This window comes from Rattus rattus, chromosome 8 (genome assembly GCF_011064425.1).
Source record: "Rattus rattus isolate New Zealand chromosome 8, Rrattus_CSIRO_v1, whole genome shotgun sequence".
Lineage (NCBI taxonomy): Eukaryota > Metazoa > Chordata > Mammalia > Rodentia > Muridae > Rattus > Rattus rattus.
In genome coordinates this window covers 57,955,814-57,981,181 of record NC_046161.1, presented here as the reverse complement: position 1 = coordinate 57,981,181, position 25,368 = coordinate 57,955,814, and the positions used below count along the sequence as shown (strand labels likewise).

General features: G+C 50.3%; 1 protein-coding gene across 2 annotated transcripts in view; it reads left to right on the top strand.

Moving 5' to 3' along the window:
* Smad3 (SMAD family member 3) overlaps positions 1-25,368 on the top strand; it is a 109,099-nt gene that overhangs the window by 67,926 nt on the left and 15,805 nt on the right. For both annotated transcript variants that reach the window (XM_032909354.1, XM_032909355.1), the window contains exons 2-5: positions 20,572-20,765; positions 20,889-21,020; positions 22,251-22,325; positions 24,656-24,706. In XM_032909354.1, the coding sequence (XP_032765245.1) occupies positions 20,572-20,765; positions 20,889-21,020; positions 22,251-22,325; positions 24,656-24,706 (452 nt within the window). The remainder of the gene's footprint in view (positions 1-20,571; positions 20,766-20,888; positions 21,021-22,250; positions 22,326-24,655; positions 24,707-25,368) is intronic.

Below are 25,368 nucleotides of genomic sequence, written 5' to 3'. Positions count from 1 at the left end.
CCAGATACCATAGTTCTGTGTTTGGCATGTGGCACTCGTGGCAGAATCATCTGGGCTCTAGTGGTCTCGGGCAACCACACTCCCTTTGGTTGGTTTTACACTGTGAAGCCTACAGCTTCCCTTGGCATAGACCCCACAGTGCTGGCAGCTCCAGTATCCTGGGGTCTCCACTGAAACTTAGACTTCACCATCATACCTTTTGGGGTGTGCTTGTAGGAAATCTGACCCTGCCACATAGTGCCTGGCTTTAGTGGCTTTCTGAAACCTTGGTACATGCACCAGTGGCATCCTCAAAACCAGCACCAAGTGGATCATACTAAGTTCTGCTGCCAGCCCAAGATGGAGCCTGCCCTGCTTGGATCACAGTGGTCCCTTCGTGCCTGAAGGTGAGAAAGACTCTTGTAGGTTGCCATGTTCTGCAACATTTTCAGCTCATGGTCTCTCCTCTCCTTTTCTTTTCTTTTTTTTTTTTCCTGGAGCTGGGGACTGAAACCAGGGCCTTGCGCTTGCTAGGCAAGTGCTCTACCACTGAGCTAAATCCCCAACCCCGCTCCTCTCCTTTTTTTTTAAAAAAAAATTATTTATTTATTTTATTAATATGAGTACACTGCAGCTGTTTTCGGACACACCAGAAGAGAGCATCAGATCTCATTACAGATGGTTGTGAGCCACCATGTGGTTGCTGGGAATTGAACTCGGGACCTCTGGAAGAGCAGTCAGCAATCTTAACTGCTGAGCCATCTCTCCAGCTCTGGTCTCTCCTTTCTAATACACTTGCATCATCACAAGCTGGGACCATGTCAGTTGGGGCCTGGTCCTTGAGGTGGCTTTCTCACTGTCCCGTTGTAAAGTGTTGAAGTTACAGCCACACTCTCTGTATATGTAATAGGATTCTTCACCAAACTCTATTTTCCATACTTTCCCCTCACCCTAACTGTGAGAAAGGGCTGTGAACAGTGGCCACGGCACAGTCTGGATGCGATGCTATCTTGGAATTCCCTCTACCGGGTGACCTAATCTGTTACTTTTGAATTCAGATTCACCCTAGTGAGACTTGGGTGAAGCACAGTAAGTTTCTTTGAATCCACATGAATTGTCTCTAGCCCAGATGCCTATAGTCCTTGCTCCCCTCTGGACCCGGAGGTCTGAATTTTTATTGGCTGGTCTCCCAGGCTCCTATCAGAATGGCCTGTTATACTCTGCTTACAGCATTTTGCGTTTCTCCAGCCTCAGCGTGGTACTTCTCCACACACCTCTCATAAGCCACACGGTCTGTTTTTCTCACAGTGGCAGCCCTACCCGTTTTCTGTATTACTCTTCTTTTTGTTGTGACATGCTATCTGGCAAAAGCAACTTAAGGAAGGGTTTGTTTGAGGGTGGCTAGAGAGCATGATGGTTAGAGCACAGGGTGGATAGAGAGCATGATGGTTAGAGCACAGGGTGGATAGAGAGCATGATGGTTAGAGCACAGGGTGGATAGAGAGCATGATGGTTAGAGCACAGGGTGGCTATTGCATCAAGTCAGGAAGATGGGGACAGGGAGGGAAGGAGGAAGGGGAGAGGCAGAGGATGGGGGGAGATGTGTGTTCACCTTATTCTTTTCATTCCTTGAGGACCCCAGCCCTTTGGGTGGGACCTCGCTCTTCAGTTAAGCCTCTCTAGGACTATACTTTACAGATATTCACAGGACATTTCCTACAGGGCAGTTCTAAGTCCAGTGAGGGTGACAGCCGCAGGAGGGGGAAGAAGATACCACTCATCATTACACAGGGCAGGAAGCATGGATCCAACTGCCGTGAACCAGCTAGTGGGTACAGCTGCCCTCCCCTCGTTCTTTGGGCTCCATTTTGTTTATATGGAGTGGGGATTACCCCCTCGGAAGTCAGCAAGTGCTGCAAGCCACGGTGTTCACAGGCTGAGCATGGGTGGGAAGTGGGCCTCCTGTCAGAAATGGTGTGTGGCTTGAGGTTCATTGTAAGTCTAATGGGGCACTGGCAACTGGGTGTCAGCCAGGGGAGGCAGCATGTTGCCAGATCTCCGTCTTCTAAGACCAAAGCCTAGGTTTACGTATGAAATCTTCCAGCTTTTAAAAGTTGGCAAATGATTTGAAAATTAAAAACAAAACAAAACACTTGCAGGCCAAACAAAACATCTGTGGGCCGCTGCCTATTTTTGACCTCCAGCCCAGACCAATTAATGGATAGCTGTCTTCTGTGTGTGTGTCCCTTTCCGGCAGTGGGAAGTGTCCGGAAGTCGCTAGGATTGACCACTAGTGGGGCAGTGAGGTGAAGGGGAGAGAGGAGGCTCTGAGTTGGCTTCAGTCTGTCAGCCATTTGTACAATAAATATTTATGGGATGGGCTGTATTCAAGGCTCTTCTGTTCCTCCAACTTCCTGCCTGACGCTTTGGGGTGAGCCCTGTCCCATTCATGCTGGCAGACTCAAAGGTTCCATGTTTCTTTCTGAGTGCAGCTAGGAGAGAGGCGGCAGGAAGAGCCTCAGGAGGGAGTGTGAGGTGACAACCTGGGGCCCACTGGGTCTCTGGCCATCAAAGACTCTTTGGAAATCCACACAGGTAAGTAGAAGCTCCAGGGTAGGCGTTCTCTCAGGAACGGGCTGGAGTGGAGCGGTGGGAGCCGGCCAGGCACATCTGCCCTCCTATCAGGAGCAGCGGAAGGAAGTACTGAGGAGCAGCCAGCATTGAGCACGGCACATGGCGGGCCTGCATCTTTGTGTGTGTGTGTTTGTGTTTTATTTTACTTTTTAAATTACTTGATTTCATATTAAATTTTTTTTAAAGAATTTTATTTATTTTACGTATGTGAGTACACTGTAGAGTGAGTATACTGTCGCTGTCTTCAGACACACCAGAAGTTGTTTTCAGATCCCATTACAGATGGTTGTGAGCCACCATGTGGTTGCTGGGAATTGAACTCAGGACCTCTGGAAGAGCAGTCAGTGCTCTTAACCACTGAGCCATCTCTCCAGCCCTCATATTAAATTTTTATACAATGTTTTAATATATTCTTTCTTCTCCCCTAACTCCTCCAAGATCCCCCCACCTTTCTACCAATCCAACCTTACGTTCTTTCTCTCTCTCAAAAAAACAAACCAAAAACAAAAAAACAAAAACAAAAAAAAGAACTACACACAATCCCCCTTAAAAACAAAAAAACCAGAAAATGAAAAGTGAAATACATATACATAAAATAAGAACAAAACAAAATAAAAATCAATAAGGCAAAACATATAGCCATGGAGTCCCTTTTATATCGGCCAACTGCTCCTGGGCATGGGCCCTGCCCTGGAGTTGGGTTGAAACACCTGGTGACATTTCACTGGAGAGAACGCACTTTCTCTCTCCCAGCAGATGTCCGTCGTAAGTAGCCTCTTAGGGGGTTAGGACTTTGTGTCTGCTTTCCCTTCCTAGGGTTGAGAGTTTTGTCTGTTTTGAACTTGGACAGGCCCGTGTGTGCCGTGAGCCCCATGTTCTTGTGTGGGTCTGTCCTTTTGTGTCTGGAAGATGCTATTTCCCTGGCATCTTCCACCATTTCTGGCTCTTAGAATCTTTCTACCTCCTCTGCCGGGTAGATCCCTGAGCCTTGAGGGGATGAGTTTGATGACAGCATTAAGGGCCGAGTGAGGACTCCAGAGTTTCTAACTCTTTGCACATTGTCCTTCTGTGGTTCTGTGCCCTGTGTCTCAGGTTGTCAGCTAGGTGGCCCTGCAGCTGGCTTTTCTTTACCCAGAATGCACGCACGTGTCTCGAATGTGTGCACATTTATGTGGAGGAGCCAGAGGTCAACCTCAAGTGTCCTTAGATGCTGTCCACCTTTTGATTGAGGCAGCGTCTCTTCCTAGCTTGGAACTCAGGCAAGGTTGCATGGCTGGGGAGTCTCAGAGATCTGCCTGCCCATGTGTCCCTAGTGCTTGGTGGGCTTTTTGGTTTGTTTGGTTTCGTTGTTTTAGACATGGACTCTGGGGATTGGACTCAGGTCCTCATGCTTGGACAGCAAGCCCTTCATCTACTGAACACTCTCTCCTGAAACTCATGTTTTAGTTTTTGACAGACTCCCAGCAGCTCCTGGGAGTTGTTTGAACGTTTTCCGGCTGCTGAATTTGATGAACTTCCTGATGGACAGGAAAGCTCTCTCTGGCTGGTTTAGAATGAGAGGCTGGGCCTGGGGTGCCAGTAGCCAGAGCGACTGCTGAAGCGTCTGGGTTCTTATGGCGTTTGAGAACTGTTACACCAAATAACCCTTGTGCCATGCAGGCTCAAAAGCTCAGCATTTAGGCAACCAGAGATCTCGTGAAGTGGACTCAGGGCAAGCCTGCAAGAAGCATGTGGGTGGGCGGGAGACAGCCATGTTGATTGGCAGCACTGGATTCAATCGCTGGCCAGTCGCTCAGAGAACTCCTCAGAGGGTGTCCCTCTCGTCTTTCTAGGCTACACCTCTCCCTGCAGATCACTAGAGTGTCATTCTGACTCTTTTCAGAGTTGGCTAGGCAGTGAGCAAGGCAGGGGCACACTGCGGCCTAGTCAGTCGATTGCTTTGTGCCTTTAAAAGTCCAGCTTCTCACTGACCTCTTAGCAGAGTTTTGGGGAGTCTTTCTTTTAGACACTTAGCCTGGGGTGCAATTGATATTTAGCCAACACTTAAAATGTACACTACGATGACTTTTATGTTGATACACACACCTGATGTTATTGCAACAATCAAGACAATGTAACTGTTCAAAGTAGCCTTCCTTCTTTGGTAATGTCACCCTTCAGCTGGCCTGCCAGGTGGCCAGCACCCTGCCACTGTGCATTAGCTCGTGTCTCCTGAAATTCAGTATGAGTTGAACCACATGATGCATGTTCATTTTGTCCCGTGTGTGTGTGTGTGTGTGTGTGTGTGTGTGTGTGTGTGTGTGTGTGTGTGTTTCAGTAGTGAATTTCTTTCCCTGGCTTGATGGCATTTTGTTATAAGGATACAAAAGGATGTGTCTGTTGGGGGTGGAGAAAGGACTCATTTCAGCTCTTCAGTAGAGCAGGAGTTTGGTTCCCAGCACCCACACAGGGCAGCCATAACCAGGGGATCTGATGTTCATTTGTGGCCTCTGTGGACACCATACTCATGTGTGCAAAAACCACACACAGGCACAGACAGACACATAATTAAAAAATAAAATAAAATCTTTAAAAAAATGGATGTTGACATTTGGGGGACTTTAAAATTTTTATTTTATTTGAATTTGGGAGTGTTTTGTTTCCACTTTGAAAGAGTTTAGGAATGGTTTTTTGTTTGTTTTTCTATTTTCTGAAAGTGTGCTTTGAAAAAAAAAAACATTTGTCCCCATGTCTTTACTTAGTCAAATCAGTGAGGGAACATGTTCACTGCCTGCTGTGTCTGCAGGTCCCAGGCTGGGTGGCACCTTCTGGGTATAGAGGAAGTTATGTCCCAGATGGCAACTGATTGGCTCAGGAGGCCCTATCAGGAGTGACACCCATCGTCCGTGTGACATAGACTCCATCAGTCTGCCACGATCTTGCTCCTGCTTCTCTCCCCTGCCTGGCCTTGGCTTGCCACCCTGTGGGACATTCCCATAGACAGGCCTTCCATGCAGAGTACACGCATGTTAGGCGTGTTCTGCCACCGGACCTCACTTCCCCTCCTCAAGTCAGTTGCCTGGGCTGCCTTTAGACTTCTGACTGTCATGCCTCAGCTTCCCGAGAGGTTGTCTGGTATTGCAAGCTTGTCCCAGTGGGCCTGGTAAAAGGTGAGGATGTCAAGAAAGTGTGGCAGGACTTGGCAAGTCTGTGAAGGGCATTCTGTCCCTCCCCTTCAGCCGGATTGCATAGCTTCTCTCACTGTTTAAAAGAAAGAAAGAAAAATAAAATTTCCCCAGACGTTGGTGTTTCTAGAGCATCCTCATATCTCCTGATCTTATATTAACTCATTCTAAGAATGACTCTGAAATTCAGGAGTCTCAGAATTGGGTGGTATTTTCTAGAACGTGAGTGAAAACTGCCTGTAGCACTTTATGCTCGGGTGAGGAGGGGCCTGTGTGAGACGAGTAGGAAACTTCCTGGAGACGGGAAACTTTGCTTAATGTGTCCGATTAATAGCAAAGGAAGAAACCAGACTTAGAACCTAGGCCTCAGCCTCCATATCTACCTAGAGATCAATGGTGTCACACTGTGGAAGTTAGGCTTGCTCTTTTCTGACTGTGCTGTCCTTTGTCACTGTGACCTGTGGATGACAGTGAGCCTCTTGGGACTTCACGATCTTCTTTCAGGAAATACAGCCTCTTTCCCGAAGAACTAATGCATTAAGCTAGTTTATTTATAAAGTACTTGATAGGATACTTGATTGTATGAAGCAGCTGCTCCAAGTTACCTCTTTAAGGCAAGATGAGGCAGGAAAAACTAGTTCCAAAAAGAGAGGCTGAAGCAAAACAGGACGGCCTGTCGTCCTTGATCTCAGTCATGCAAAGGACACTGGGAAGACCCAGGTACTTTGCACATAGTAGGCACTTTAATAGAAACAGGCCTGATGAACAAACTCTCTTCCTACAGCAGATGAACAGGGCAGGCAGCTGGTCAGTGGTAGTGAGGTTGGGGGGCTCTTCATGGCTCAGGCTGAGAGGAGTCAGTCCAGACCAAGGAGACCAGGTATGTTTGAGGCCTTTCCCATGATCTCTGTTTTGTGTCATGCAGAAGGTATCTTCCTTAAAGAAGGAGGCATTTCCGTGGTGGGGACGGGGGTGGGCATAGGTCTGTTCTCTCGTCAGGGAAAGGCAGTAGCAGTCTCCTTAAGAGGTGAAGGGCAGCTAGGTTAGAATTTACTGACATGCTCCTCCATTTCATCCCCCACCCAGCCCAGGTAGCAGAACACTGTGGCTAATGTGGGGTGCACTGGGGTGTCTGAAAGGAACATACCTGATGTATAAAGCTGCCACCCCACGTGTTGTCGGGGGAGTTTGGAGGGTGGCCTTGGCTAGGAAGAAAGGAGGGTGTCTTCCTCATGAGTCTGGGCCTCTGCCCCTCCTTGTTTCTTCCCAGGCTGTGAGGTTCTCTCAGCTAGTATGTAACAGCCCTCCCCTCTCCTGTACACTGTTGCCCACAACCCTAGTCCTGCTGCTGCCTACAGTTTGAGAGGCTGTTCTCTCGATCTGGGCCAAGGAGCTGGCTTTCCTGAAAGACGGGCTGCAGCAATATGAAGGCCTATAGCAGGGTGCATAGGGGTGAGTGCTGCTTGAGCCCTTGTGAAGGGAGCCTCTGCCCCTTGTGGAGTAGCAGTTCCTGAGCCCTTGGGAAGGGAGTCTCTGCCACTTGTGGAGTAGCAGTTCCTGAGCCCTTGCGAAGGGAGCCTCTGCCACTTGTGGGGTTGCCTCATTGTATGCGTTTCTCATGTTTGATGGTTTCAGAGCTTCCTGGAGTTAAAGAACAATGTTACAGCTCCCTCTGAACTATCTTCAGTAGACACTCACTCATGGCTTCATTTTCCTCATGAGAAACAAACACACATAGCCATGCTGAAACGTCTCCTGCTCCAGAGTCCATGGTTCCTCAGCTTGAAGCATCCCACAGGGCTCCTCTGTATTCAGTCCCACATCCAGACCAGATCCTACCAAAGATAACCATGGCTGTGAGCGTCTCTGATGGCCTCATCAATTCAAGAACCTGGACTTGAGGCTAGTCACTATGCAGCCCTCTTCACCCCTCAGCGTGATGTAGCCTCAGCTCCAGGGAATGGTGGGTACTAGTTCAGTTCGCTCTCAAATAGGCTGATTGACAGGTATTGCTGCTGCTTGGGATTTCTTGGGTTTTTGCTTTTGTCCTGCAGGAATAGTGAAAGTCCCAAAGCTTCCCTGTCTGCATGTTGTTTCGTGTGGAGAGAAAGGCCTTTCTGACAGTGGCCTCACTCATGCCCCTTATTGTCTCTTCTGTAGGGATGATTCCTCAGGTATGTGCTATCTCGGGCCCTGAGGGGCAGACTCAGGAGGAGGAAGACAGTGTCTACACACTGCATAGTAGCATCTCTCCCTGACACTGTGGATGTCAGAAAGTTCTGTAAGGTAGACCAGTTGTCCTGACTGCTTTTGGCCCAGGTGACCCCCAGCAGAGATTCATTCAGTAGTGAACAACAAGGCTTGAGTGAAAACACTGAACTCTCCTCCAGCCGAGGTCCTGCCACTCATGTCTGCTCTAGGAGGCTGCCCCTAGAGCTCTGTGTGCTTTCCCAGGGAATCTGGTGTCCATAAAATGTCCACTTGTTGATAGCAGTTGGGTAGATAGATGCAAGTCCCTCTGTAACCATCCTGACAAGAAAGAGGTTTCTAAAGATACAGCTGTGCCCTTTCCCTTTGGCTATCATGGCTACTTATACAACAAACCCCAAGAGGTTGGCATTTCCTAGAGGTCTCAGCTGAGAGAAGAAAGAGGCTGAAGCCCGGTGCCAGCCAGAGAAGGAAGAGTTGTCGCACAGTTCTGACAGCTTGTCAGAGCATCTTGCTGGAGACCCCGGAGCTGCTGATAGGTCAGTGATAGGTGGGTCCACACCCCAAGCAGGGTTGCTTAGCTCTGAACACCTCTTGCTTTCTATTTAAATATAAACCTCGTGTCAGGTCCCTGAGGATGGCCTGTGGAGGGGACATCTTCATTGTTCCTGTTCCCAGTGTGGTCACACTGATAACTCTTTCTCTGCTTTCACTACACACTTCAGTCGGCTGTTGAGAAGTGTCAGAGCCTAGCTTGTTAGGACTGCCAGGGCCCAGCATTTGACCAACTACCCTAGCATGGCCAGTGTCCACCTGGGCCGCAGCCACAGGTGCGACTTTGTCTGCTGGACAGTGCGAGCAACACAGGATCTGCAGCATCTCTCCTCTCTCTCTCTCTCTCTCTCTCTCTCTCTCTCTCTCCCTCTCTCTCCTCCCTCCCTCCCCCCCTCTCCCTCTCTCCCTCCTCTCCATCTCCTACTCCCTCTTTTTTCTCCGTGTCCCCAGCCAGCCTCCTCCTGTTTCTCTCTTCCCCTCTCCTCTCTCTTTCTCTCCCCCCCGACCCCATCCTCCTCTCTCTGCCTCTACCCCCTTTCTAGATCCCAATAAACTCTTTTATACTAAGAAAACAAAACAACAACAAAAGAAACAGAACTGCAGCCTCAGCACTTCCCTGCTCCCCGCCCTGCTCAGGTGACCGGCAGCCGGATCTATCAATCCTCTGCTCTGTTAGACCTGCTGCTTGTTGAGGGAGCATTTCTGCTGACTGCCTGTGTTGTGTGTCTGTGGATTCTTTGGACTCGACTGGCTACAGGGTGGCCTTTGGTCCCTGTGTGTCGCCTACATCTTCTCAGATGCGGAGCGTAGCTTTCTGTTATATACTGAGTTATTAGTTTGTTTTTGAGATGGGTTTTCTCTGTGTAGCCCAGCTGTCCTGAAACTCTCTCTGCAGACTAGGCTGGCCTCGAACTCACAGAGATCCACCTGCCTCTGCACCCTGAGTTTTAATAATATGGCTGTGGCATACTTCTGACCAGATATGACCCATTAGTACCACACCCCTTCTAGGTACAAGAGGTCACCTGGGGCTCCTTGCCCACCAGGAGCTCCTGGTCCAGATGGGCAGGAGGTCTGTTCCTGCAAGGCTGTGAGTGTCAAGTCAAATGGTGGAGGCAGTAGGGACTTTAAGATAGAAGAGACGAGGGTGGGAGAGGCCACAGTGTAGAGTGAACCACAGGATGGCTGCTGTGGAGGCCTCAGTGTGGAATAAGTAGTGTCGTGGAGCCCAGCGAGGGAGCCTCGCCTTGAAGCCACTCTGCTTTCAGTAGTGTCTGCTTCACGAACTCAGGCTTTGACCAAGAAGCTGTTTAGCCTAGGGGGCCAGCTTACACAGGATGGCATGGTCACCCTCTTCTGATGGGCTGTCCATCTGGCTGGCTGGAGGCCTCTGTCTCCCTGCTGGAAGGATTCCTTACTGTCAGAGGCCAGAGTGCCCCGGTGAATCTGCCTTTGGTTTAGTTACTATTGGAAGTCCGTTCTCTTGAGCAGAAAGGAATGCCCGTTTGTCTGTGAAACTCTCTCCAATCTCGTAAAGCCTGGGATGTACAGGGCCTTGGGTTTTTGCTACCATTTAGGATGGGAACTGCTTAAAAAGCTTTGATCCAGAAAGAAGAGGCATGGAGGTAGAAGGCTGGTAGTGCGGTCCCATAGGCACCACATCACCTATAGGCAAAAGTAGCTCCTCACTGAACTCTGAGGTGCTTAACTTCACATAGAAATCTATCATTTCCAATGCTGGAGAGGTATGGGCTCACATTCCAGCACCCAATCTGTAATCCTGGTTCAAGGGTCTCAGTGCACTCTTCTTGCAGACACACATACACACACACACACACACACAGTACACACTGACATATAAACAAACAAATAATAACTAACTAACTAAATAAGTAAATAAGAAATCATAAACTGATCATCCCTCTCCCCTATCTTATTTGCAGCTCCCCAACTCTTGCCTACTCATCATTTCTGTGGCCAAGTTAGAAGGTCTGAGAAACCCGAAGGTGGCCATGTGGCTCAGTGGTCAAGTGCTCATCTAGTGTGCACAATGCTCAACGTTCCAGCGTTGGCAAAGGACGATCCCCAGGGATGTGACTTTAGCCGAGTGGGAGAGCACACGTATGAGGCATTAGGGTGGGGGAAGGAGACTCCTCAAGACTTTTGGGGCTCTGCCTGAGGTAGGGAACAGGGCCTTGGAGCATGTGTGGCTCAGTGGGCAGAGTGCTGGCTTAGCGTGAGTAAAGCCATGGAAGAAGGAATGGGGTGGAAATCGGGACTGTCGTTAACCCAGCTGTATTGTTTGGATGTTGCTAAAGGCATTGTGAAATGGGAGCTGAGGGAGCCCTTGTCCTGGGCTACCTCTCCATGAGAGTGTCACCAAGTTACACAGCGCACACTAACGTCCTCTATTGCACTGGGAACCCTGTGTTATCTCTCTGGCTTCTGACTCATAACTATGGAAGTCAAAACTATGCAGTTAACACAAAACCTCACTTGCCCTCCTCTCTGTTCCCTCCCACCCCGGCTCTCCAAGTCACTGATGCCCACCTTATATTTTTCTCTTTATGCCTTGGGAGCTGTAAGGTTGACTTTGCTAGAACTAGGCAAGCCAGTTCACCACCATCACCACCTGATCTACTTGTTCTACTGATGGGCTGGGAGAATCTTCTCTGGAAAGAAGGTGGGAGGAGGAAGGGGAGGCATCGAGGGAGGGGAAGAGGACAAAAAGAAAGAAAGAAAAGGAAATCCAACCCCCAGGCATGCAGCCTGCCCACTCGGAAGTGATTCATGTCTTGATTCAAGCAAACCCAAGGGAGATGGGAGGCCGGAGAACTGGGAAAGGAGGCAGGAGGCGAGTGAGAGGAGACTTAGCCCCTTACTGGTTTCTGCTTCAGGGAAGAAAGCTGCAAGGGGGGGTGGAGGGAGGGGGTGGCAACAACAAAACACAGAATGACTAAGAATCCTGTCAGAACAATTGCTTGTTTGGTGAAGTGAGTTGATACTGAAGTTCCCTGGCAGACAAGACTTAAGGATGACCCTGGTCAAGCGGAAGAGGCTGTCAGTGTCCTACCCTTGTTTTGAAGAGAACAAAGATGGGCTTTCATCATGAGGTCCTTAGGAGTGGAAGGCCCACTTTGTAGCCTGCTTTCTTCTCTGAGGAAGAAGCCTTGAGCCTCTAACAATGGATTCCTCAGCTCTCCCTCATCCTCCTTCCTTCTTTACCTCTTGAGCTCTGTGTTCGAGACTGGCACACCTCTTTCTCTGAAAAGCCACTTTTATACCCATGGTGTCATGTGGTCATAGAGATAACCCTTTGTTTGTATGACTTCATTTTAGTCTGTCCAAGTGACACACCGTGCCAATTAACCCATTCCCCAGAAGGCATTTTGGAAGGTGTGTATCCTGGGTTTGGCCTAAGAAGAGTTGAGCTGCTCAGAGGGAGGCCTGAGTCAAGTAGGGTGAGAAGTGATTGACAGGTTGACCAGGAGACCCCCTACCTCTGACCCCCTTTGGAGCGTGAGGGATGCTTTGGGTTTTTTTCCTACAGGGGGCTCTTGGTAGCCTAAATCCATCAGTTGCCAAGGGCTGTGAGCATCCTGGATGGTGTGTGAGTTATCTCTTAAAAGACTAAAGGGCCATCTTCTGTCCAAATCTAGAGGCAAGCTGTCTTAGGGTTTCTATTGCTGTGAAAAGATACCATGACCAAGGCAACTGTTCTAAAGGCAGACATTTAATTGGGGCTGGCTTCCAGTTCAGAGGTTCAGTCCATTATCATGGTGGGAAACATGGCAGCATGCAGGCAAACATGTGCTGGGAAGGTAGCTGAGCGTTCCACATTTTGATCCACAGGCAGCAGGAAGAGAGTGACAGTGAACCTGGCTTGAACATTTGAAGTCTGCCACCCTCAGTGTCACACTTCCTCCAGCACAGCCACACCTCCCTATAGTGCCAGTCCCTATGAGTCCATGGGGGGCGGGGGTTGGGGGGGGTGGAGGAGGGGCATTTCCATTCATACTACCACAGGAGCTTTCCAACACAGCAGAATGACCACCTGGATGGTTTCACTAGCCTGGCTACGTTCCCTTGGCTCGCAGTGGGGGCAGAATCAGTTTGGATTTTAGCAGTATTCTCCATAGCTCGGAAGTCCTGCAGTCCTCATGGTACTGAAGGGTTGAACCCCTGTGGACACGGTGCTTGGAGGGAGAGCCAGCTTGTAAAAAGCAAGACTATGAAGCAGAGCTCTGATGAATCACTGTCCTCCTCGTCCTCTTCCTCTCCTCTTGTTCTTCCCATCCTTCCCTCTTCTTTCCCCTACCTCCTGTCCAAAATTCATTCTGCTGCTTCTTACAGGGAACAAAGACACTTATATCAGAACCAGAGGAGGCCATCTGTGGGTTCAGACTGATGATTTGGCAGTCGTGGAAAATAGGGTTTGGAGTGTAGCACCCGGGTTGGACAGCAAGCCCAGCTTCTTCATGTAGTTGATGACATCAGATGTGACCTAACAGAGTTTTCACTTGAAAACAAGAATAGCGTACCTACCCAGCACACCCAGGGTCCTTGTATTCAGTGAGGACTTCTGGGACAGCATCTGCTCTGAGGTTTGTGTTTCTGCTCACCTGCGCCTACCCACAGGCCTGCCCTTAGTCCAGGGCTCTCTGGGGAGCGGGGAAGCAGACATCTGTGAAGAAGGTGCCTCTGACAGCTAAGAGAGAAGGCCAGGGAGGGGGCTGCTTAATGTCTTGTAAGGCACAAAAAGTAATCATACCCACTTCTCCTCACTGCCCTGTCCCCTGAGTCCACAGTGCTAGCACATGGGAAACTGGTTGTTTTATTCACAGCCAGTATCAAAGTTCCCATTGATCACCCTCCTCCTGATCCAAAAAGGCTATACTCTGGAGCCTGCCCTCAGGACACCCCGACAGTCACACCGGTCTGTGTGTGTGGTCCAGCTCTCCCGAGGGGACAAGGCTGGGTTCTAGGATTTCTAGGGCAGAGTTTTGCATAGAAAGAAAAATTTTCATATGAATACTTCAAGAGCCACAGAAGGAGAGGTCCCACATCAATTGCCTATGGCCCCAAAGCCACACAAGACCAGTGCAAGGGGCCCCTATTTTTCTGGGTTAGCTTTACTCTTTGGACCAGAAAAAAAAAAGACAAAAATAAAATCCACATATACTACAAAACTCAAGAAAAAGTAAAATGTAATGATTTCTGCAGACCAGTGAAGCCCAGAGCTGTGATGGGAATTACATCATACAGATGCATGTGTGTTTATGCTGGTATAGGTGTGACTTAGGAGAGTGTGTGGCTAAGTGTGGTTTTCATTGGCAAAGCCAAGATGGGCAAGCACCTCTCTTTCTTTACACCAGACCCTACCAAGTGTTAGGGGAAACTGTGAAGGGTAAGCTAAGGTTATGTAGGTGGGAGAGGTTTGGCTATGGGATGAATGTCCTACCCTGACAACTTCAAAAAATTAACAGGAACATTTGGGGGTAAGTTCATGCTGCTTGTAGATAAACCATGAAGGCCAGAGGAAAGTCATTCTCCACACACTAAAGATAAATCCTTGTGAAATGACTACAGCCTGCTCGGGTCATGCAACTGAGATCAGGGGATAGGAATGAGTCACACAGGCTTTATGTGAACTCAGGAGGGCATAGGGAAGTTTGTCAGCCTCTCAGAAGAGGAAGGGATAGGTGCTTGCAAGTTGACTGAGAAGGCTAATGGCTGGGTTGGTGTATTAGTCAGCTAGTACTGTGTAACAAGCTGTGCCGATCCCCCAGCAGGCCACGGGGCAGCAGCTGCCTGGCACTTCACGGTGCTCGCTGAGGTACAGGGGAGCGGGAGAAAGTACACAGTGACTGCTAATGGTCCATTCTCCGGGAGCAGTCAAGGGACAGGACAGTGCTCACACCCTGGGGGTGGACAGAGTGGCTCACTCGGCAGGGTAACCGGCTCAGATGCCACAGCACCGTCCAGCAGCTGCCTCTTGCCGTGCGTGGATGTGAGTGATGCACACCCGTGTGGTTGGGTCTTTAGAAGACTTGGAGCCTCAGTCTCCTTCCCTGTTGCTGTTAGTACCCCACAGGTTAACTAAAATGAAGGCTCATCCCTGTGAGAGACCAGAGGCCAGGGGTGAGGGGCAGGGAGCGAGTAGAATGGGGCAAGCATTTCCTTTAGATTTCCTCACTTCATGGTTGGGGTTTCTGAGGTGTGGCTGGAGTTCAGATGGTGGAGAGCTGCTGATGGAAGCCCATGGTAACAAATGGCGCCCTTCAGCCCTTATGCCCCACCCCTGCCTGTTTTCAGAGCTGGTCTGAGCTTGAGACTGCCTCTGCTTTTCAGAAGCTCTGTGGCCTTTGGGGAGTCCCTGAAGGTCTGTGACAGGCAGGCAGCAGGGGTTCAAGGCTGGTGGCTGTGTTGGTTTCTCACATGGCAGTGGACCTGGTACTGGTCCATGCTGAATAGGTCCTGAGGTGTTTCTGGAGTTTGTATGTTCTGTTCCTGACCTGTGACCCCTTGCACATGGTTCCCTGGACCGTAGATAGGAGTAGTGTTGGCGTGAGGTGGGCTCTAGCCCAGCCCTCTCACCCAGGCAGCACTCTGGCTGACTTCATCCTCACCGACGGCTCCAGCCTCTGGCAATGTCTGCCTCCTTGGCTATGGCTCCTACCACCATTTTGGGACACTTTACAGGTCTCATTTGGAGCCAATGGGAGGAAGCTTCATTTCCTGCCACAGGAAATTGTTTGGCTGGGGAACAATATGCTTAAAGATTAAAACCTTCTGTCCAGGGAGCTGGAGGGAGATGTTAGAGAAAGATGTTTGGGGGTCAACCATGAGGAAGACCCTGGGTGTGGGAAGAGAACTCAGTCACAGTTGGGAAGTGCGTCTAGAGGTGGCATCCTGGGACTGCCCCTCGCTAGTCCTTGGGGCACTGGGAGGAAGGCAGGCCTGGTTTAGAGAGAGAGAAGCTCATCGTGAGCATAGCCTTCTCTGTAACTGAGCACTCTCATGGCAACATGAGCTCAGAATGAAGACTTAATTACTGGATTTACTTAATGGGCTCCAAGCCATGTAAGGCTTGGGAGGGTGTGTTCTGGATACATCAGCTGTGTTAAATCCAGCAGCTGGAACGCCTTGTTCACTCATACTATTTGGTAAGTGTTGGTGTGCATTTTGAGTGGGACAGAGGGAGGAAGGAGGATCGGTCCAGACTTTGGGGAGGAGTTGCCATGATTGTCTCTGAAGAAGTGAATGAAATACTTTTGCCATTCTGGGGGCGCGTGCAGATTCTCTAGCTTAGAAGCAGGGACATGGACCAGATGACTTGAAAGTCTTATCAGATGACTGGTGGTCATGTTGTGCTCAAGAACTGTAGAGAGTGACTGTCTTCCAGCCAGCAGAGCTGGCCTCTTGCTGCAGCCCTGGTACAGACTCCTGTGTGGTTCTAGGGTTCCTTTGACCTCTGCTTCAGACTAGCATAGGGGGTTGGATGCAATGAGCCAAGAACATCGATGTCTTGCCTTAGGAACCATGTAGCACGGTGCTGGTGGCGATGACCTGTGGTGAGCCTGGAACAGTCGTATGAAGGTGACAGGCAGCAAGAAGACAGGAGATGCCATGGTGGCTGCTACGTTCCCAAATCACCCAAGCCAGGAAGGCTGGACTTCTTCCTTAGCCAGGCATCGGGCATGGGGGTGAGGCCGGGAGGAGCCACAGTAGGTTACTGATGCCTCCTGTGTTCTCACTCTTCCCAAGGCTGCACACGGTGTCACTTAGGCCTTCTAAGTGTCTGGTGATGGGACATACATTTCAGACAAAAACATAAAGGCTTAGGTTGTATGTGCTTTGCTCAAATTCATAGAGTTGCTGAACACGGGAACAGCAAATCCAGACTTAGGCAAGTCCAAAGTCTTCACCCCTCTCGCCTGGAATTGTGGTATAATTTTCAAATAAACTACCCACACCCAAAGTTACTATCTGGTAAATTTCAACATGTGTCTGTCCACAAAACCATCACAATCAAGATAACAAACAGAACCGGCATCCTGATGATATTCCCCTCCACCCCCCCCCAATGCCTTTGGTAAATCCGTCCCTCACATCCCTCCATGCATGCCTCACCCTCCCAGGCAGCTGCCAAGCTGTCCTCCCAGAGTGGATTCATTTGTATTTCTGCCACAGTTTGCTGGGCATGGTGGCGATGCATGCCTGTAGGCCCAGCACTTAGGAGGTTGAGTCAAGAGGATTGTATGAGTTTGAGGCTGGCCCTGGTGGCTATATTGTATCAGCTGTTACCAATGCTAGGTGACACCCATGTCAAAAACAAAATAAGCGATTACAGTTTTATACAAAAAGAACAACCCAGTTTCTTTCACTCATGGGGGCAACCACTTACTGCACCATAGGCCAATTATCTTTCAATGGTCGGTCGCTCTGTGTGTGGATGTATCAGTGCACTTAGTGGACAGTGCATTTGTGGACATACTGTGTTGTTTCCCTTGGGAATGCTTGCAAGCAGACTAGGTGGATCCTAGGGTGGGTTTGGGGTTTGGATGTAAAATGTACTCTGCAGGGTCTGAATACTTGGTCCTAAACTTTCATAGCACTGGAAGGTTATGAAACCTTTTGGGGTGGAACTCCATTAGAGGAAGTAAGTCACTGGAGGTAGGCTCCAAGGCCTTCTAGCCTCCTATTCGATCTGCTTCCTGAGCACAGATGCAGTATGTCCAGCTGACTTACTGCTCCTGCTGTGTCTTCTGCAATGATGGATTATAGTTCTCTGTAAGCCAAAATAAACTATTTCTTCCTTAAGTTGCTTTTTTTTTCCAGAATACTTTATTACAGGAACTAATTACCTAAGATGAAAGCTGGTACCAGGAGTGGGGTGATGCTCATCGTGGTAGGAAGTCAGGAAGCAGGAGCTCAAGGCAGTTGGTCACGGTGCACGCGTACACACAGACACACACACACAGACACACACACACACACACACACACACACACACACACACAGTCAGGAAGAGGAGGAAGATGAATGCTGTGCCTAGCTTATGTTTTCCTTTGTAATAGTCCAGGATCTCATCCCAGAGACTGATGCTACCCAGAGTGGGATACTCTTCTCATCTCAGTTAATCCGATCAGGATAAACCTCCACAGACATAATAGAGACCCATCTCCCAGGTTTTTCTTGGTTCGTCAGATTGACACTTGAGACTGACCATCACAGTTTGGGGCAAAGTATTTAATCATAGCAACTGGAAAAGAAGCTATTACAGCAGGCTTTGGCTTTGAACTTTTAAGGAAACTCCCCTGTTGTCTCTCAGAATTCCTGTATCACTGTTTTCTATGAGTGCTTCATGCTTGCTCCACACCGTTGCCGGCATGCGGCACACACAGTCCCTTTAATTACAGCTGTTCTGATAGTTGTATGGTGGCGTCTCATGGCATACAGTTACATTTTTATTTTATGTATATGGGTATTTTGCCTGCATATATGTCTGTGTACCATGCGTGTGCCTTGTGCCTGAGGAGGTCAGAAAAAGGCATCAGAGAGTCTGGAACTAGAGCTGTGGATGCTTGTGAACCCCTGTGTGGAAGCTAGGAACCAAACTCAGGTCCTCTGCAAGAATGGCAAGTGCTTTTAACTGCTGAGACATCTCTCCTGTCCCTCTGTGCAGTTTTGACCCACACTTTTCTTACTAGTAACGACATAGAACATCTTGGCCATCTTTAAGTGTTTTAAATAGCATTTGATCAAGAGATTCACAGTTGCTTTTGGCATTCTTTAGCCTAGAAAGCACCTCTGTGAGATGTATTCTAGTGCTTTCTTGTCTGGCTTGCCCCCTCTCTTTTTGTTCAAGTTTTCTACCGATCAGAAGTCTCTGTCCTGAGTCCCAGTATATTGATACATCAACTTTGACTTTTAACGGATAGCGCTTTTGCTGCGGCAGCTGAGAACTCACTGTCTGGTCACAGAGCCCCTCGCCGGTTTGAGTTTTGTTCTTTGACCCTCAGTTTCCACAGAGGTGTAAGACGCGGGTTGAAGTTTCTTAGTGTGGATCTCCAGGAGGCTCAGCCTTCCCCAGCTGCTGTGTCTTTGGACCTTTGATGCAAGTCAATGTTCCATGCACATGTGACTGTTGACCACCTTTGTTGGGTCCCATTGGTGTGCTGGTCAGTTTGGAGGACTTTGGTACATGTTCGCATGCCTCTGACAGCCAGAAGTCAGCCTTGGCTGCTGTTCCTCAGGTGCTGTCCACTTTCTGTATCCTTTGGGACAGGGTCTCATTGGCCTTGGTCTCACCACAGAGGCTAGGCAGGGATCTGACTGTTTCTGCCTCCTCAGTGTGCCACCCAAGCCAGCTCTTTTCACTCAGGTTCTGGAGACTGAACTCCTGCTCTTACACTCACAGCGCAGGTACTTAGCTAACTGGGCCGTCTCCTCAGCACTGACGTCTTCACTCTGAAAGCAAGAGAATGCTCCTCCCACTGCCCAGGCCGGAGGGGCTCTCCAGCTCCACTCTTCCTCACTGCTGGTGTGGCCCTTCTCTGGCCACTTCTCTCTTGTCCCTCTCTTTCCCATCAGAGAGGTGGCCGCAGCAGCCAGCTAACCTTGTGTTAGGGCTTCTGTCATATCCTGAAGAGGCAATGTGGCCATCTCCCTTATCTTCCAGGGATTCGGTAGCTTTGGGAATACGTGAGGGGAGCTGAAGGACTTTCTGTCTCCGCCTACTATTAACCACTCTCTTGGTCCACATCTTCAACCCTAGCTCAACCCCTAGCCCCCTTGCCAAAGGCTGGCTTAGAGGATGACAGCAGTCACCAGTAACACTGAGAGGACTCCCCAGTCAGTGCTCTGTAAAGTGCTTTCTGGTAGAGATCAGGTGAGGGGAGACTGTCCCCATCTTACAGATGGGGCAGTTGAGAGTCTTAGTACCCAGGGTTGCTTGTCAGGAGCAGAGCCACATCTTCGGGTCTTCTGATTTCACATCTGGCTGTCTTCCTTCTGTGCCTCAAGGAATGGTTTCAGGCTGTCCTCTCTTGTTCGGCTCTGTAATTACTGTTTTCAGCTGTAGGGGCTCCTTGGTCTGGGCCTCATGGGAGGGAGGTAATTACATCCTTCCACACGCCCTTAGTCAGCAGCTCTCAGTCCCTGTGACCAAGCCTAGCACTGACCTTTGCCCCTCGCCATTCCAAGCCAGTGGCTTGGAGATTGTTTGGACCCTGGTTGGCTCTGGCTGACACATCTGGCCAGCCCCTCTCTTATAAAGTACTCATAAAATCTGTTGAATTCAGACTTATAGGTGCCCTAGGGACAGAGAGACCGCTTGCAATGGCTCTCGGCTAGCTTGGCCCAGCTACTAGAAACATCATGCCCCTGACCTGGGGCTCCAAGGACACCTTCTTGTGGAAAGGGCAGTCCTGTCTCTCTTACTCCATGCTCGCCACCCCACTACTCCCAACCCGTGGGCCACACGCTGCCAGACTTACCGTAGGGCCTGTCGTTTTCACATGGGTACCTGTACACAGTCCACACAAACATCTCAGAGGCTAGTTACAGCTTTCAGAGAAAAGTGGAACTCCCCACCAGGTCAGCTCTCTTGGCCGTTCGTCCTCCTCTTGTAGTCTTGTACCCAGCTTCCACCCTGTCCAGTGGTCACCTCTATAGGGCCAGACTGGTGACATCTACTCGAGCTTATTTCAAGAATGTCCCCTTTCCTTCAGAGCTGCTGCTCTGAGAACTCTGAGGCCTACTAGGTGCAGTGCCTCTCTTCCAGCCTAGGAAGCCTCAGCCTTCCTTGGTGGGTCTCCTTGTTTCTTTTGGGAGCTGGGGCCCTGTCCAGCAAGAACAATTAACAGTGGTGCTCAGATGTCCTGGTCCCCTGTGTCTGGGGGAGAAATGAACTTGAAAGGGTCTGCCAGCAACCTCGAACTCCTCAGGAGCTGCTGGGGGTGGACTTAGGAGACAGCAATCCAAATCTACTTAACTGACACCTTCTGTCCCTTCTTTGCCATGACAGGTCACTGGATGGCCGGCTGCAGGTATCCCATCGGAAGGGGCTCCCCCATGTCATCTACTGCCGCTTGTGGCGGTGGCCCGACCTGCACAGCCACCATGAGTTACGGGCCATGGAGCTCTGTGAGTTCGCCTTCAACATGAAGAAGGATGAAGTGTGTGTAAATCCTTACCACTATCAGAGAGTAGAGACACCAGGTATGTGAGAGGGGCCTTGCCCTCCCCCTCCTACCCACTCTGAAGGTTCTCAGAAGCCCTTGGGGGCTGGGACCTCAGTGTGCCAGCACTGATCCGTTTCTGTTGTGTCTCCCTTGGGGACAGTGCTACCTCCAGTGTTGGTGCCACGCCACACCGAGATCCCGGCCGAGTTCCCCCCTCTGGATGACTACAGCCATTCCATCCCCGAGAACACTAACTTCCCCGCTGGCATTGAACCCCAGAGCAATATTCCAGGTAGGCACGGGTGTCAGCAGAGGCAGCCAGGAGGCAGGGGTGGTTCCATGTTCCCCTCTTCTCCATATTGTGGGCATACAGCAGGCTCTTGGGCCCTGATTCTGCCACATCCCTGCCGGGAATGATCAGTGGCTGGAGCTTCCCTAACGATGTTTTTCTTGGCACAGAGGACCCTGTGACCCTTCTGCAGGGCCTCAGTGCCGTCATTTATTTTGAAAGCGGAAATAGCAACACTGTGTCTCTCCTGGCCCTCCTAGCCCATAAGGCTGGCACACCGGCAGGGTCCCTAAAGGGTAGGGGTGGCAGAGGGTGAGGCGAAGCAGCAGGGGGGCTCTGTACATACCTTGAGCTTTGGACTGGGCAGAGAGGGAGTTGAGGCAGTAAATAGAATGTGCTCCATTGTCAGAGTGCCAGTGTTTCTAGAAGCCCCTCATTTACATGCAAATAATGTGTGAATCACTGCCAAGCACTCTGGGCATCCAGGGAAGCTGCGCTTGGCCACGCTAGGACCAGTCAGGGCAACTTTTGCTTTCGGGGCAGTGATCCAGCTGTGTTCCTTTTAGAGTGTTCTAATTTGGATGTGGCTTTCACTCTGGGTTGGTTTACTGGACTGAGGTTGGCTGTGGCCGTGTCTTGGGTCAGAGCACATGCAAGCAGAGGCCAGCTGTCTGGCTTCTCAGATCCTTGCAGGTAGCGCTGGCCTCCGGGGGGTAAGTTGTCCACTCCCTGTCAGGGGCAAACCATGGAGGGCTAAGGCAGGGTGGGAGGGCAAGGCAGAATTCTGAGAAACAGATCTCTGAGGGAGCCACCGCTGAATGGCACTCTCACTGGAGAGTTAAGCCACATCCCCCTAAGACAGCAGTGACCGGAGTGTCCAATCTGTACAGGGACAGGCTCAAGGCCACAGCTCCTCAGGGGACAGAGATGGTGAAGGAGGCTCTAAAGCCTCCCTTCTTAACATGACCTTGAGGGATAGGAACAAGTCAGCTAAGTTGTTGGCCCTAGAGCAAGGGACTTCAGACTTGGGAGTCAGTGTGTTAGGATTCAGGTTAGGAGGCAGAGGGCAGAGGTGGACAGGCCTGAGCATGGCTGAGTCCAGGAGCTGACACTTTTCCTGTGAGGCCCTGCTTTCTTCTAGGTGCCCTGCATGATATATTGGCTCCCAAATGGACTGCCAGAGCCAGGTCTTGCATTCATTTTAATAGAACTGCCTGCCTTTTCGCCCCCCAGAAACCCCACCTCCTGGCTACCTGAGTGAAGATGGAGAGACTAGCGACCACCAGATGAACCACAGCATGGACGCAGGTCAGTAGTGTGGGCGGTGCCTGCAGCCTTGCCCCTCCCTTCTGCCTTGCTGCTTTCTCCCTCCCTAGTGTCTGTAGAGTAGCATCCCTGTGTGCCTCATACATCCCTCTGCAGTGAGGACACAAAGTAGTTTTACTGACAGTGTAGTCAGGTCACCTGGGTGTGGTGCTGGCAGAAGGTGGGAGATGGGCTCGAACGCTTGAAGCAGTGCAGGAGGGCAGGGAGGAAAACATGGATGGAGGAATAGCCTTTTCTGGTGGCCAGCAAAGACACCAGTAGTGACTTCTTTAAAAAGAAATATCTATCTACTGACGTGTCTGTCTGTCTGTCTGTCTGTCTGTCTGTCTGTCTCTGTCTCTCTATGTAGTGGCCAATGTGATCAGTGTGTCCCTGCTGGGAGGGACTGAGCTAGTTCTATCCTGCTATGCTCCCAGATGTTTCCCATGTCATATGTTATGGGACCAAATTGGTTCCAAACCAGCAGCTTCTTGAACAGAGCCCCAGCTGCCACACGGGACCTGTTCTGCATTGTGTAGTGGGCAAGGAGAGAGAAAGGGGCCCAGCAGCTGTTCCATTCCCACGATGGGGGGGGCTGCCTCACTCTCGGACTGCAAGAGGTTGCACAATCCTCAAAAGGGTGAAAAGGGATCACATGTGTGCTAGTCACTGGGGTGTTACACTTTTAGGTCAAGCACACCCCCCAACACACACCCATCCAGGCATGTGGCTGGCAGCACAGACCCAGCTGGAATGCACGGAAGACCTTCCTGTGCTCTGTGCCAAGTGACCGCTGAAAACTTGCAGCTACGGAGTGCTGGCATGGGAAGTGAGCCAGCTAGGCAGCCTCCCTCCAGCTGCAGAGCTTCTCACAGCCCGCTCTCTCCCCCCTGTATGTGTACAATGACTGTAATAAACAAATGTCATCAGAATGGCCTGTGTGGGGGGAGGGCCAGCCATGCATGCTTTCCCTGGCTCCAATCTGCTTGCTCCCTCTGCTTTCTTTCGTCTCATTATGCTGTCCCCTCTCCTACACCTCTCTGTCCCTGCAAGGCTCTGTGGGAGCTAGGATTTGTGTACTCAGCCAACCTAGGCATGGACGGGCAGAGGTCTCTCTTTGTTCTTTTTCTTCCAAGTAACCCATTTGGCTCCGAGTCCAGCTGCTCATGGACTTGGCTTTCCTACCAGGTGAGATGTGGAAGTGTCTCTGGTTAAGAGGGTCACCTAGGTCACCCTCAAGTCTCCCCTGAGAGCACATGTGTCCTTTCAACTAACCTTAGACCTTCATGATTTGAACTACCATAGAAATAGGAAACAACTATTGAATGCTTCCTGTATGCCAAGCCTGGCAATTGTTTGTTTGTTTTTAATGTAACTTCTATTTACTTTATACAGGTCAGTAGATGATAATGTCTCTACTTTGTATGAGGGGGAAATGAAGGCCCAGTAATGTTAACATACTTTGGCCCAAACCACACGGGTGATACGTATTTGCAGCAAGCTGGCCAAGCCCCACTTGGCCTCTGAAATTGTTCTTTATCTCCACCGGGGCAGGTGCCACCACGGGGAGAAAAGGAAACCTGTGACCCATTCTTGGCCCTCTCAGAGCTCAGAGCTCTGTTGGGGTGAAATAAAAGAGCCCCAGGGACAGCTCAAGGCAGCTTCAGGGCTCAGCCTCAAGGTCTGGTGGATGTCAGGGGGTGGGGTGGGGCCACAAGACATTCATAAATAACTAACTATGAGCTGCACACGGGCCTACAGAAAGGCAGACCTGATCTCTCTCTCTTTCTCTCCCTCCCTCCCCCCTCCCACACCCACACACTCACACCCACACACACACGTTTTCTTGGTAGCTAGGGATTGAGAGAAAATCAGAGCATGAATTATTAGACGTCACATGCCCTCTCCTGCCGTGTACGAAGGATCAAATCAGCTGCTGAGTTGCAGCATTTCTGAGGCAGATCTGTGAGGATGGAGGCTACCCTCCACAGCACACATAGGGGCTCCTTGTCTTTGCATTTCCTCAGGAATAGTCAGTCTTCCCTGAGGGCAGGTGTGTGAGCTGGCCTAGTTGGGCCCACCAAGGCCTGCACTGGAGCCTTGCTTAGGTGCTAAGGTGGAATGTGTTTGAGGGGCCTTTAAAATTACCTTCAATCTGTCTATTCCACAGATAGGGCAACATGGCTAGATGTGTAGTTGGGGGGCTCATGAGGTTAGGTCCAGGCTCCTGAGACTCCAGGCTTGGTCTAGGGTCTCCTTGTAGCATGGCGAGTGATCCTGTCTTGGTAGTGGAGTACTCCAACAATGTCTTACAACTGCGTCTCACCTTGCAGGCTCTCCAAACCTCTCCCCGAATCCGATGTCCCCAGCACACAATAACTTGGGTGAGTAACTATTCATCTTTAAGGTGGAGGCTGCCACACTCCTGGCTGTAACTCAACTGATTGCCTCAGTGGGAAGGGACAGTGAAGGTGAGCCCTGCCCCCTCCTTCACCATCAGCACAGCCCAACCCGAGGGGTTTCTGGTTACAGTGATCCTTGGGTCACCTCAGAACAGAGAAACCCGAGAACAGTGGCCTGTAGGAAAGACAGTCTATGCTGAGGTTCGTATTTCCCCTGGGAAGCGGTCAGACGTGAGTGAACGAAAATCTCCCAGACCTCAGGCCCAGGAGACAGGGGCCTCGGTCAGCCAAACACACGTGTGTGGCTTGGGGCAAAGCCACAGGCAGCTGCCCAGACTCGGCCCCCAGCTCCCAGAAGCTTGTTTCAGACACACATTGGTATTTCAGCTGAGTATATCGTCTCATAATAACTTGTTATTAAAACAGCAACATATAAGGAATTTGGGGAGAAAGCAATGTGCCCACGATCGCACTGCCTAGCACAACTGTTTTATCGTGGTCTGTCTGGTACTGGTGAGGGCAGTGTACACGTGTGCTCCATGCTGCCGAAACCAGGGCTTGTCTGCCTCTCCCAGTCTCTGCCTCTGTTTCTCTGAAAATGTGTCTCTCCGTTTGAATGTCTTGATTAGCACTGTGTTATCTCA